Here is a 14563-nt window from a genome sequence, read left to right as displayed (position 1 = left end):
GGAGAGGAGAGGAGAGGAGAGGAGAGGAGAGGAGAGGAGAAGAGGCTGTGAGCACATGGAGAGAGGGGGAATGGGGAGAGAGGGGGTAAGGAGCAGGAGGAGCAGGAGATGAGAAGGGAGCAGGAGAGCAAGAGAGCAAGTGAGGAGGGGCAAGCAGCCCCTTTTATAGTGAGTCAGGTGCACCTGGCTGTTGCCAGCTAATGGTGGGGTGGAGCCTAGATGGAATACCAACACTGGGATTCAAACCCAAGGCCTTAGATATCTGGCCAAGTGTTCTACCGCAAAGCCACACCCCCATTCCTTTTGAGCCTTTATTCTTATGCATTCTAAAGCTTTACTCTGCCAATTACACCCTGTGTTGTTCCTCACTTCAGGCCCTTTTCCTTTGTAGTTTATTCTCCTGCATTTCCCTCCTCCACTTCGCTGGGGGGTGTGAGTCTGTGAGTGCTGGCCTTGCCACGGCTAGCCTGAGCTTACAGATACTTTCATTTTGAAAATGTTTTATGCTTCTTTTCAGCCCCTGATACTTGTCTTTTCACTTTTTAGTCACACTTATTCATATGCAAATGTAGGGTTTGTTGTTTGTTTGTTTTTTTCTTTATCAGTTTTGATGTCAGTCATGGTGCCTCAACCATGAGTCATGCAGATTAGAGACATGAACTTTATGTTGTTGGTGGTGTTTCCTTAGCAAGTTAGTAGCAGTCCCTTGGGAGGAATCATGTTACAGCCCGAGTTTGTTCCCTGAGACCCACAGGGTGGGAGGGGAAAACCTGGTCTCAGGTGAGTGTGCGTGTGTGTGTGTGTGTGTGTGTGTGTGTGTGTGTGTGTGTGTGTATAAGAATATAGTAAAGTTTCATAAATAAATTAAACAAAGATACAGAATGAAATAGTTTGAGCATAAATGTCTGTTATTTCAATCCTCTTTAACTCAAGTTAGCTGCCACTCATATGTTATCTTAATTATGCAGCTCTGTTAAGTGAGATCACTTATAAACAGAGCTGCTTTTGACAGTGCTTTATTTGCTTTTACAAATCCTAAGTTTAGTAAGGCATGACCGTAGTTAATAGTGCCTGGAATACTCACAGGAGAGAGAGCCAGGGGCACTCTGCATGCATTTAGGGTATTAGGTGTGGTTACAGATCAGAGTAGAACACTGTACCTGATTAGGTTGGGGGCATAGCTCATAGCCGTGCTTAACATCCATGAGTCCCTGGGTTCCATTCCTAGCAGCTCCCACCCACAAAGAACATAGTCAAGTTTAAACATATTGTCTTTTCTTTATGTCAGGCTCATGCAATGGCATTAAAATACTGAATGCAGTATTCAGGTATAATGCACAGAGTACACAGGTATAATGTACACAGTATTCAGGTAGAATGCATGCAGCATTCAGGTATAATAAACACAGTATTCAAGTATAATGAACATAGTATACAGATATAATGTACAGAGAACTCAGGTATTTGTAGCACAAGGAATGAATAGTGTTAGTATTGAAAGGTCTGCTATTAAAGGCATCTGGGTCTCAGGTTGGAATTAGATACTGACATTTCTTTATCAGTTGATTGGGTTAGCCAAGATGTTTGATTCAATTTACTGTGTTCAGTTTTGTGTCCTGTATGGGAACATTCTAAGACAAACCAGAAGTTAGAATTTGTATTAGAATTTCTTTCTTTCTTTCTTTCTTTCTTTCTTTCTTTCTTTCTTTCTTTCTTTCTTCCTTCCTTCCTTCCTTCCTTCCTTTCTTTTTTTGTTTGTTCATTCTTTCTCTCTCTCTCTTTCATTTATTTATTTATTTGTTTATTTTTATTAGATATTTTCTTTATTTACATTTAAAATGTTATCCCCTTTCCTACTTTTCCCTCCAAAATTCCCCTCCCCCTCCCCATGCTCCCCAACCCACCCACTCCCATTCCTGGCCCTGTCATTCCCCTATACTGGGGCATAGAACCTTCACAGGACCAAGGGCCTCTCCTCCCAGTGATGACCAACTAGGCCATTCTCAATTACATATACAGCTAAAGCCATGAGTCCCACCATGTGTTTTCTTTGATTGGTGGTTTAATCCCAAGGAGCTCTAGGGGTACTGGTTAGTTCATATTGATTGTTCCTCCTATGGGTTTTCAAACCCCTTCAGCTCCTTGGGTCCTTTCTCTAGCTCCTTCATTGGGAATCCTGTGCTCTGTCCCATGGATGACTGTGAGCATGCACTTCTGTATTTGCCAGGCACTGACAAAGCCTCTCACAAGACAGCTATATCAGGCCCCTGTCAGCAAGCTCATGTTGGCATCTGCCATAGTGTCTGGGTTTGGTGGTTGTTTATGAGATGGACCCCCAAGTGGGGCAGTCTCTGGATGGTCTTTCATTCACTTTCTGCTCCGAACTTTGATTCTGTAATTCTTTCCATGAGTATTTTGTTCCCCCTTCTAAGAAGGATTCTGAGCTTCTGGGCTAATACCCACTTATCAGTGAGTGCATATCATGTGAGTTCTTTTGTGATTGGGTTACCTCACTCAGGGTGACATCCTCCAGACCCATCCATTTGTCTAAGAATTTCATAAATTCATTGTTTTTAATAGCTAAGTACTACTCCATTGTGTAAATGTACCACATTTTCTGTATCCATTCCTCTGTTGAGGGACACCTGGGTTCTTTCCAGCTTCTGACTATTATAAAGAAGGCTGCTATGAACATAGTGGAGCATGTGTCCTTATTACAAGTTAGAGCATCTTCTGGGTATATGCCCAGGAGTGGTATTGCTGGATCTTCCAGTAGAACTATGTCCAATTTTCTGAGGAACCNCCAAANTGATTTCCAGAGTGGTTGTACCAGCTTGCAGTGCCACCAGCAATATAGGACTGTTCCTCTTTCTCCACATCCTCGCCAGCATCTGCTGTCACCTGAATTTTTGATCTTAGCCATTCTGACTGGTATGAGGTGGAATCTCAGGGTTGTTTTGATTTGCATTTCTCTGATGATCAAGAATGATTAACATTTTTTCAGATGTTTCTCAGCCATTTGGTATTCCTCAGTTGAGAATTCTTTGTTCAGCTCTGTACCCCATTTTTAAATAGGGTTATTTGGTTTTCTGGAGTCCATCTTCTTGAGTTCTTTATATATATTAGCCCTCTATCAGATTTAGGTAAAGACCAACCCAATCTGTTGGTTGCCATTTTGTCTTAATGACAGTGTCCTTTGCCTTACAGAAGCTTTGCAATTTTATCAGGTCCCATTTGTTAATTCTTGATATTACAGCCCAAGCCATTGCCCATTGCTATTCTGTTCAGGAGTCTTTCCCCTGTACCCATATCTTTAAGGCTCTTCCCCCTTTCTCCTCTATAAGTTTCAGTGCCTCTGGTTTTATATGGAGTTCCTTGCTCCACTTAGACTTGAGCTTTGTACAAGGAGATAAGAATGGATCAGTTCGCATTCTTCTATATGATAACGGTCAATTGAGCCAGCACCACTTGTTGAAAATGCTGTCTTTTTTCCTCTGGACAGTTTTAGCTCCTTTGTCAATGATCAAGTGACTATAGGTGTGTGGGTTCATTTCTGGGTCTTTAATTCTATTCCATTGATCTACCTGTCTGTCACTGTACCAGTACCAGTACCATGCACGGTTTATTTATTTATTTATTTATTTAATCACAATTTCTCTGTATTACAGCTTGAGGTCGTGGATGGTGATTTTATGTTGAGAATAGTTTTTGCTATCCTAGGATTTTGTTATTCCACATGAATTTGCAAATTGCTCTTTCTAACTCTGTGAAGAATTGATTTGAAATTTTGATGGGGATTGCATTGAATCTGTAGATTTCTTTTGGCAAGATAGCCATTTTTACTATATTAATCCTGCCAATCCCTGAGCATGGGAGATCTTTCCATCTTCTGAGATCTTCTTCAGTTTCTTTCTTCAGAGACTTAAATTCTTATCATACAGATCTTTCACTTCCTTAAAGTAACACCAAGGTATTTAATGTTATTTGTGACAATTTTGAAGGATGTTGTTTCCCTAATTTCTTTCTCAGCCTGTTTATCCTTTGTGTAGAGAAAGGCTACTGATTTGTTTGAGTTAATTCTACATCCAGCCACTTCACTGGAATTGTTTATCAAGATTGGGAGTTCTCTGGTGGAATTTTTGGGGTCACTATATATACTATCATATCATCTTAAAATGGTGATATTTTAACTTCTTCCTTTCCAATTTGTATTCCCTTGATCTCCTTTTGTTATCTAATTGCTCTGGTTAGTACTTCAAGTACTATATTGAATAGGTAGGGAGAGAGTGGGCAGCCTTGTCTAGTCCGTGATTTTAATGGGATTGCCCCCAACTTCTCTCTCCATTTACTTTGATGTTGTCTACTGGCTGCTTGTGGACGTTGTACATCGTGGTGCGCACTAGGCTCCGCACCACGATGTACAACGTCCACAAGCAGAGGCTTTTGTAGTAGGATCTGATGATTTTTTGGATTTCCTCAGAATCTGTTGTTATATCTCCCTTTTCAGTTCCAATTTTGTTAATTATGATACTGTCCCTGTGCCCTCTAGTTAGTCTGGGTAAGGGTTTATCTATCTTGTTGATTTTCTCAAAGAACCAGCTCCTGGTTTGGTGGATTCTTTGAATAGTTCTTTTTGTTACCACTTGGTTGATTTCAGCCCTGAGTTTGATTATTTCCTNCCNNCTACTCCTCTTGGGTGAATTTGCTTCCTTTTGTTCTAGAGCTTTTAGGTGTGCTGTCAAGCTGCTAGTGTATGTTCTCTCCAGTTTTTTTTTTTTTTTTTTTGAGGCACTCAGAGCTATGAGTTTTCCTCTTAGGATTGCTTTCTTTGTGTCCCATAAGTTTGGGTATGTGTGGCTTCATTTTCATTAAACACTAAAAAGGCCTTAATTTCTTTCTTTATTTCTTCCTTGACCAAGTCATTATTGAGTAGAGTGTTATTCAGCTTTCACATGTATGTGGCCTTTCTATTATTTATGTTGTTATTGAAGATCAGCCTTAGTCTGTGGTGATCTGATAGGATGCATGCGATTATTTCAATATTTTTGAATCTCTTTTGGCCTGTTTTGTGACCGATTGATTATATGGTCAATTTTGGAGAAGGTACCAAGAGGTGCTGAGAAGAAGGTATATCCTTTTGTTTTAGGATCAAATGTTCTATAGATATCTGTTAGATTCACTTGTTTTATAACTTCTGTTAGTTTCAGTGTGTTTAGTTTCTGTTTCCAGGATCTGTCCATTAATGAGAGTGGGGTGTTGAAGTCTCCCACTATTATTGTGTTAGGTGCAATGTGTGTTTTGAGTTTTAGCAAAGTTTTTTTAATGAACGTGGATGCCCTTGCATTTGTAGCATACATGTTTTGAATTGAGAGTTCTTCTTGGTAAATTTTACCTTTGATGAATAAGAAGTGTCCCACCTTATCTTTTTTGTTAACTTTATGTCGAAAGTCATTTTATTCGATATTAGAATGGCTATTCCGTCTTGTTTCTTGGGACCATTTATTTGGAAAATTGTTTTCCAGCCTTTTACTGTGAGGTAGTGTCTGTCTCTGTTCCTTAGGTGGGTTTCCTGTATGCAGTAAAATGTTGGGTCCTGTTTATATAACCAGTCTGTTAGTCTATGTCTTTTTATTACGGGAATTGAGTCCGTTGATGTTAAGGAAAAGTCGTTGTTGCTTCCTGTTATTTTTGTTGTTAGAGTTTGAATTCTCTTCATGTGGCTATCTTCTTTAGGTTTGTTGAAAGATTTACTTTCTTGCTTTTTCTAGAGCGTAGTTTCCCCTCATTCTGTTGATTTTTCCCTTTATTATTCTTTGACGGGTGGATTTGTGGAAAGATATTGTGTAAATTTGGTTTTGTCATGGAATACCTTGGTTTCTCTATCTATGGTAATTGAGAGTTTTGCTGGGTATAGTAGCCTGGGCTGGCATTTGTGTTCTCTTAGGGTCTGTATGACATCTGCCCAGGATCTTCTGACTTTCATATTAAGTCAGGTGTAATTCTGATAGGTCTGCCTTTATATGTTACTTGACCTTTTTCCCTTACTGCTTTTAATATTCTTTGTTTTGTGAATTTGGTGTTTTGATTATTATTTGTTGGGAGGAGTTTCTTTTCTGGTTCAAATGATTTGGAGTTCTGTAGGCTTCTTGTATGTTTATGGGTATCTCTTTCTTTAGGTTGGGGAAGCTTTCTTCTATAATTCTGTTGAAGATATTTACTGGCCTTTTAAGTTGGAAATCTTCCTTGTTGTCTATACCTATTATCCTTAGGTTTAATTTTCTCATTGTGTTCTACATTTCCTGGATGTTTTGGATCTTTTTGCATTTCACATTTTCTTTGATTGTTGTGTCAATGTTTTCTATGGTATCTTCTGCACCTGAGATTCTCTCTTCCATCTCTTGTATTCTGTTGGTGAAGCTTGCATCTATGGCTCCTGATCTCTTTCCTAGGTTTTATATCTCCAGAGTCATCTCCCTTTGTGATTTCTTTATTGTTTCCACTTTATTTTTTGATCCTGGATGATTTTGTTCAATTATTTCACCTGTTTGGTAATGTTTTCCTGTAACTCTTTAAGGGATTTTTGTGTTTCTTCTTTATGGGCTTCTACCCCTTTAGCTTTGTTCTCCTGTATTTCTTTAAGCCAGTTATGTATGTCCTTTTTAAACTCCTCTATCATCATCATGAGAAGTGACTTTAGTCCATATCTTGCTTTTCCGGTGTGATGGTGTATTCAGGACTTGCTAAGATGGGAGAGTTGGGTTCTGATGATGCCAAGTAACCTTGGTTTCTGTTGCTTCTGTTTTATGCTTGCCTCACACCATCTGATTATCTCTAGTGCTCCTTGCCCTCAATATATCTGATTGGAGCCAGTCCTTTCTGTAATCCTGGTTGAGTAAGAGCTCCTCAGAGTCCAGCTTTCTCTGTGATCCTGTGATTCCTGGATCCTATAATTCCTGATTCTGGGTGTATCAGAGTTCTTGACAGTCAAGCTTTCTCTGAGACCCTGAGATCCTGGTGTGACCAAGCTCCTGGGATCCTGGGATCCTAAGATCCTGGGCGTGTTAGAGCGCCTGGAAATGGTACCTCCTCTGGGGACCGTGGGCTTGTCCACTGAGTTGGAAACCAAGGTAGACCAGAGCTGACTGGAAGGAACCTGAGCCACTGGTTGGGTGTGGCTCCTGTGTCCCTGTTCCCTGCTGGTCCCAGGCACTCCCAGTTTTGTTGCAACAGATGTTGTGTTCCACTCACCAGTGATCCTAAGATCCTGGGCATACTAGGGTGCCTGGGGGGTGGAGAGTCCTCTGTGGACCTTGGGACCGACCTCTGAGTTTGTGCCCAAGTTGGCCCAGAGCTCTTGAGGACTGGGAGGACTGTATTAGAATTCTTATGGCCTCTAAATAACATGGCAGGTGTTTGTAATTAAACTAAAACTTTTAGTTAGTGCTATTAATATTTTTTATTATCTGAACCCCCAGTTATAAAATCCTGCAGTGAGTCCAGCTACTTGCCTATCTAGAACGAAAAAACACATAAAATGGAAAATTTGATTGCTTGATTTTTGGCTGAAACTGAGGAGAGAGTCTTTCCCAGTCTGGCTTTATCTTCCATTGCATGACCACCAAGTGTGGATAGAATAAAAGCCAGGAAGTGAGCACATAAGATTTAGCCTTGAGCCTTGGCTAATGAGCTCAGGGTAATGCTAGAGCTTTGGGGTGGGATGGAATGGGGTGGAGGCTTTTGCTATCTTGTCCCAGAGCTCTGTTCCATTAGAGGAGCTCAAACTGAGAGAAACAATGTTCTGTTTTGGAAAAAAACAAAATCCTTATATTGAGGGCTGATGAAGCTCTAGTGTTGCTTTGACATGGAATGATGGGCGGCATAATTGTGGCATTTAAGGTGGCCTCCTATAACTCTGTGTAGGCACTGGAGTGCCTCTTTCTTACTGTGCATACTTCCTCCAGGAATAGTGTAGATGTGTATGAGTGGGAGATGCTACTGTTAAAGTGCAGTGTATTGATTAAGCAGGTTGAGAGTGAAGACATTTGAACTTGATTTTCCTTGTCTTCATTTTAAAGAATTCAGAAGGAGCTTGCAGAAATCACGCTGGATCCCCCTCCCAACTGTAGGTAAGTACTTTGGTTTCATTTACTTGTATATTTTGTAAAAGGTACATTCGATTAAAGAGCAAAAACAGCATGGTGGCTTGGACTCAAGGAAGTGGAGACCGGGGTTGTAATTGGCTGTTCACAGAAACTGCATGTAGTGAGCATGATTGTTGGAGTGGCGTTGCCCACTGCGGGGCCATACCTTCACAATTATGTTGAGATTACAGGGCAATGCATAGAATTATCTCTCACAAGAAGAACTTATTGTCTTGGCTTTAAATGGTATCTTTAATGTAATAGACCAAAAGTATGGCTTAAATATTTGTCATTTGATAATTATTCACTTGTTCATTTTCAAAAGCACCAAAATTTCCTGGGGCTTTTTCATGCTTTACGTTATGTCTTTGGTTGTTGGTTGTGGCTGAATAAGGAGGGATAGTTTGAAGTGGTAATAACAAACATTTTCTTCTTGTGACTGCATTTCCCCCATTTTTCTGGTCGGCGTTTCTCTGGAGGAAATAAAAGTATTTTCCCAGAAGTGATTAATACACAGGTACATGGAGGAAGAAGAGAAAATAACTTCCTGCCAGTGCTGGTCTCAGGCCAGCACGATAATTGGGTAGTGGCTGCTGGGCTATTTTAAGGCCTTTATTTTTGTTTTGGCATGAGGTTACTGTTGGAACCAGGCCAACATGGAGTTTCCTTGCTTTAAATTGATGGTCTCAAACATTGGAGGTAAGAGGGCAGATTAAAGGAATGATAGTATTTCCCATATTGAATACCATTGAATTTATTTAGAGTAATTCTGATTTTGTTGGCCTTATTTTCCTGTGAAAACAAACCTTTTGCAGATGGTCACATGGATATGTGGGTTGTTGGTAACTTGTCTTGGTACAGGAAGGAAAAGTTCTGATGAGGCCTCTGTATGCCGTGAATCTATTCGTTTCTTTAGATGAGCATCGTGTACCATATACAGACTTACAGGGATAATGTTAAAAGACCATACAGTTGAATGTGCTAGTTAAGACCATTTAATGTGTGAATCTGTTGTGCCTGAGACGCAGGCAGGGTACAGTGACCCCAGGTGACTGAGATTGACTTGGGGGGAAATTAGAGTTTTAAAAATCCATTTTTTTTCTGGGATATCATTTGTTTTAATAGTGTTACTTTCTTATTAAAAATAAACTATTTCATTATATTTGTAACCTTTTAAGAGCAACTTTTTGGTAAACATGAACTTCATATGTATTTGCTTGAATTATCATGTGTTTGATTAGGTCACAGTAAATCTGTTCATCTCTATTTCTTTTTGTGGCGCTGGAAGGAAACTTGGGGTAAGCTCTCTCCAATGACATATGTCCCCACTCTCTGGGTTGTTTGTTTGTTTGGTTTTTGTTTTTGTTCTTTGTTTTTGTTTTTGAGACAGGATCTCATGTAGTATCCACTGGCCTTGAAGCCATGCTCTTCTTCAGCCTCCTGAGCCCTGGGATCCCAGACCAGTACTACTGTGCTCAGTTTACCCAAGTGTAGTTCACTGAAAATGTGGCTCCTGTCTTCAGAAAGAGAAATTAGGTGATAGTTGACTTCATTCTGTTTTTGGTCAGAGTTGACAGTGGCTTTGTAGTTGCCATTAAAAGAAAAGGTCTACCAGTTAAGAAACTAACTTAAAATAATATAGCAAATCAATGTTGCCTGTAAACCAGAAAAGGCCAGAGTCTCTCCATGAATCTGAATTCAACTCTCATTTCTGAAGAAATCTCTTGTGTTTATTATCTCTTATAGATCAGCTACAAAGTCTTGTCCTTTGGTTTCATGGACACTTTGTATTCAGCTCTCACAGAAGGAGGGAGAGAGAATGCCCCCTGGGTCTTCTGGTTCTGGTGACCCCTAGGGGAGAGAGATTTTTATCTATGGCTGTCTGGCTGTGGGTGGGGGTGTCACTTTCTCCTTAAGATGTGGTAGAATCCCATTTTCTGAGACACTAACAGACAGTACACAGCTCTGTCTGTCTGTCTGTCTATGTGAGCCATTTCCAGAGGATAATGTCTTATATAGTATTGGCTCACTCCACCCCACCCTATAGGTTTTGAATGAACCTGTTTATCTTTTTGGTAATAAGGACAAAATACAATGCCGAACATGTGATCTCCCAGCGAGCTCTCAAATAGTTATTTAAAAGTTAAGAGCATCTGCAAGTAATTTAACAGACTAAATTATTTCATGTAGGAAGTACATGTTGTATGTGTTAAAATTTTTTTGTATGTTGTGTTCTTGAGAAAGGTAAAATATATGGTTTTTTTTAAAAAGCTGAATTAAGTTATCCTTTACTAATAGTTCTGTCTAAATTACAGTTTAAAGTATAAATATTATAAAATGACTAACTTTATATCTAAGAAAAATAGTTTCTGCTCCTGGAATTTGTCTGTGAGGTTATTATGGCTAGAGAAAAATTATGCATCCCTTTTGAATTAAAATTTGTATATGGTATAAGATCAGAGTTCAATTCCAGTTTCTCTGAGTTGTCCAATACTATTTGTTAATGAGGGCTTTCCTAGTGAGTTCTCTGATTTTCTCTGTTTCTCTTTCATTGTTTACTAAGTTGGTGGACAAACTAATAGATTCCATTGTGGCATTTTCATCCATGAATTTCATCCATGCGTGCCATTCTACTTTGTTCTGATGTGTCCTTCTCTCCTTCCTGTCATCCTTGCTCCTCCCACTGACTTCCCTAAATTCTCCCTCCTCCTTTCAGCCAGATAGATTTCTTTATTCTCTCTCAAGATATTTTCCCACTCCCCTTAGGATCCCCCTTTTTCTATTTCATGGTCTACATGCATGCATTTTCATGCATCCACATACACACACACACACACACACACACACACACACACACAAAACTTTAAACCTACATACTACATGTGAGAGAACACATGGTCTTTATCTGAGCCTGCACATTTTGCTTGACATAATAACTTCCAGTTCTGTGCATTTCCCCATAGATGTTATGATTTCATTTTTCTTAAAGCCAAATAAAATTCCACTGTGCAAATGTGCCGTGTTTTCATTGTCTGTCTGTTGATGGACATGTAGGCTGCTTCTTCCTGGCTATCGTGTATAGAGCAGCAATATGTGCAGATGTGCAAGTCCTGCTTTGATGTGTTTTCTTTGGAGTCCTTTGGTTATACTCAAGTGGCACAGCTAAGTTGTATGCTACAGTTCCAGCTGGAGTTTTCTGAGGACTTTCCATACTGATCTTCCATAGTGGCTACACCAGCTTACCTATCCAGCAGTAGTAAGTGAGGGTTCTTTCCCCAAAGCCTCTTTAGTATTTGCTTTCATGGTATTGGCCATTTGTCCTACAGTGACATGAGATCTCAGAGTAGTTTTAATTTGTATTTCTCTGATGGCTAAATGTATTGAACACTTTTTTCAAGTGTTTAGTGGCTATTGTATCTCTTCCTTTGAAAACTGAATTTTTAGTATATTAGCCTGTTTATTAATTGCATGATTTATTATTTTTTGCTGTTCTTTATATATTCTAAATATTAACCCTCTGTCTGATGTATAGTTGGCAGAGTTTTTTTCTCACTCTATAGGCCATCTCTTTATTCTGAACACAAATTACTTTCTAATCCCATTTGCCAATCCCTGGGATTATTTCCTGTGCTTCTAATGAATTATCTTGGTACCCTTGTTGAGAATCACTGGGCTGTAAATATGAAGATTTATTGCTGAACTCTCTGTTCTCTCTCTCTCTCTCTCTCTCTCTCTCTCTCTCTCTCTCTCTCTGTGTGTGTGTGTGTGTGTGGTTTCTTATGCCACACAGTCTTTGTAGTTAGTGTGTCTTTGTAGTAAACTTGAACCAGAATGTGCCCATTGTCCAGCTAGTTTGTTTCCTGCCCCATTCATTCAGATGTTCTCAGTTGTCACCTCTTCTGTGACAACTGGTCAGAAGCTCTTACTGTATTACTGTGCTGATGAAGCAAGCCACTTAATAGAGGAAAAGAATTTTCTAGATCATAGTTATCAAAACAGTATGAAGGGAGGTATGATGTACATGTGTGTGTATGTGTGCAAATATGTATGTATTATGTTTATGTGTATACATGACTGCGTATTTATATTTTTTTGAAGCCATATTGTAGAACAGGAAGTCTTGAGATGTAAGGAGGACTCTGCCTGTCTAGTGTCATCTCCGGGAAGAGCATCCAGTTCAGAAGTCCAGTTGTTCTCATGACTTCTGTCCCTTCTGGTTGTTATAAGAGCTGAATAGCAGTTTGTGGATGTTGGAGATTCATTGTGCATGGTTTGGTCTCGTTGCTGCTTGGAGCATAAGTAACTTGGTCAGGGCTACAGAGTTAAAGGAAGTGATTTGGATTGAATAAATTTAAGTGGTTTTTAAAAATAATACTTTTTATTCTTTGGAAGTCTCATACATTCATTGTGACATGATGCAGCCTCACCATATCCAAAAGTCAGCATTCCCCAGCTCTCCTCTCCAGCCATTGGCTGTTTCTGCTACTTCCTGAGCCTTGAGAGCTGATAGAAAGGACTGTCCCCAGCAATGCACTTAGAGTTCCTTGTAGTCAGCACTGTGGCCAGTTAGAAGACTGCAATATCCCTGTAAGAAGATTCTTTGACCAAGGTTTAGAGTGGCACAAATCTGTGACTGCAACACTTAGAATAGAGTTGGACAGGGTGAACATTTAGCAGAACAACAGCATTTTCCCCTCTCCCACTCCAGGCCTATCATAGGCCCCCGTCAAAGGCTTTTAACCTTATAGTCCTTTAGGACAGTGGTTTTTCAACCTGTGGGTCATAACCCCTTTGTGGGTTGCATATCAGATATTTACATTGTGATTCATAACGGTAGCAAAATTATAGTTATGAAGTAGAAATGAGATAATTTCATGGTTGGGGTTACAACAACATGAGGAAGTATAGTAAAGGGTCCCAGCATAAGGAAGGTTGAGAACCCATGCTTTGGGAGTTTAAATGTCTACTCTGTTTCTTTACCTTCTTTCATGCTTTTAAAGATGGTCCCTTTGATTGCTGGCAGGGGTGTGTGTATCCATTCACCTTTGCTTGGAGGGTGATGTTTCCTCCAGGACACAGTCTTGCAGGGGGTGCCTATTGGACAGTGGGGCTTCATGGGTACTTGTGTGTCACCTCTTACCTCAACTTGGCAACTGATGACCTGTAAGCCACATAGGTCCTTTCCTCTCCATTTTGCATTTGGCTATGGTTTCTGCCCAGCAACAGAAGTTTTGTTGAACCAGGCAAATCCAGGAAGCATTGCTGTTTCTGTAAAGTCACCAAATATATGCTTTGCTTTTTCTATTTAAAAATTTTATTTTTCAAATCTTCCTTTAGGTAATATTTATCTCTTAATAAGAATGCTGCATGATGAAAGGGCTTAGAACGTGTGGCCGTTGTAGTCTCTCTGCTTTGCTGTCTCCTGCGTTAAGTATGAGAATGTGCTTGAAAGCATGTTTTAAGTGATCACACCGGGATTGCAGTTTATAATGACTGTGGAACATTTCATTATTTAGAGGGCTCACACATATAACTGCACGGTATTATTTCAGGTTTATTGCCGAAGTAGTTTAGATATAAAGTGCCATATTATTGTGTAATATGCAGTATTTTAATTCCCAGAGTGCCCTGTAGTTTAACCTAGCTTGAAAACTGTCTTGTGCATCTAAATTATTTCCTTACAGTGAGCATTATGTTCCCCAATTTCAGCTTATTTTTATCAACTATTTATTAATTTACTCCAAGACAAGGCTTCCTGTTGTCACATTTTATTTTTAGAACAGTGAAAAATTTGGTATTTGCATTTGATAGTAAAACTTTTCTTTCATACTATTTATTTTTAAATACAAATTTACTTAAGACTGTAATATTAAATAATGGAATATTCAAGTCTTTATTTGTGCACAAGCTAATTATCCTAATCTCTGTGTTGGTGAGTTTCTGTTAACTTGACATAACTAGTGTCAGCTGGGAAAACAGACCTTCAGTTAAGGAGTTGCTTCCATCAGATTGGCCTGTGGGCCTTTTCTGATTAATGATTGATCTGAGAGCCCTACCTCGCCCTCTCCCCCACCAACATGAGCAGCACCACCCGGGGCAGGTGGGCCTGCTCTGTGTAAGAAAGCAAGCTCAGCAAGCCAGTAAGCAGTGTGCTTCTGTGGTCCCTGCTGTAGTTCCCGCCTCCAGGTTCTTGCCTTGAGCTCTGCCTATTCTGGTTCTCCTCAGTGATGGACTTGTAAGTCACATAGACCTTTTCCCCTCTCAATTTCTGTTTAGTCATGGTTTTATGCCAGCAACAGAAATCTAAAGAGAATAGTCTCATTGAATCAAGCACATCTGTCAGCTTCAGTCCATCTTGTGCTACAGTGCCAGCAGGTGGATTTCATGTGCTCCTAACTGTGTGAAAGAAGCTATATGATCAT

General features: G+C 39.7%; 1 protein-coding gene across 3 annotated transcripts in view; it reads left to right on the top strand.

The window, feature by feature from the left end:
* LOC110325408 (ubiquitin-conjugating enzyme E2 E2) overlaps positions 1–14563 on the top strand; it is a 289650-nt gene that overhangs the window by 14334 nt on the left and 260753 nt on the right. For all 3 annotated transcript variants that reach the window (XM_021203384.2, XM_029541488.1, XM_029541487.1), the window contains exon 3: positions 8076–8126. In XM_021203384.2, coding sequence (XP_021059043.1) covers positions 8076–8126 — 51 coding nt within the window. The remainder of the gene's footprint in view (positions 1–8075; positions 8127–14563) is intronic.

Source organism: Mus pahari, chromosome 8 (genome assembly GCF_900095145.1).
Source record: "Mus pahari chromosome 8, PAHARI_EIJ_v1.1, whole genome shotgun sequence".
NCBI lineage: Eukaryota > Metazoa > Chordata > Mammalia > Rodentia > Muridae > Mus > Mus pahari.
The sequence above is the reverse complement of the archived record's forward strand: the minus strand, read 5'-3'. Positions and strand labels throughout refer to the sequence as shown.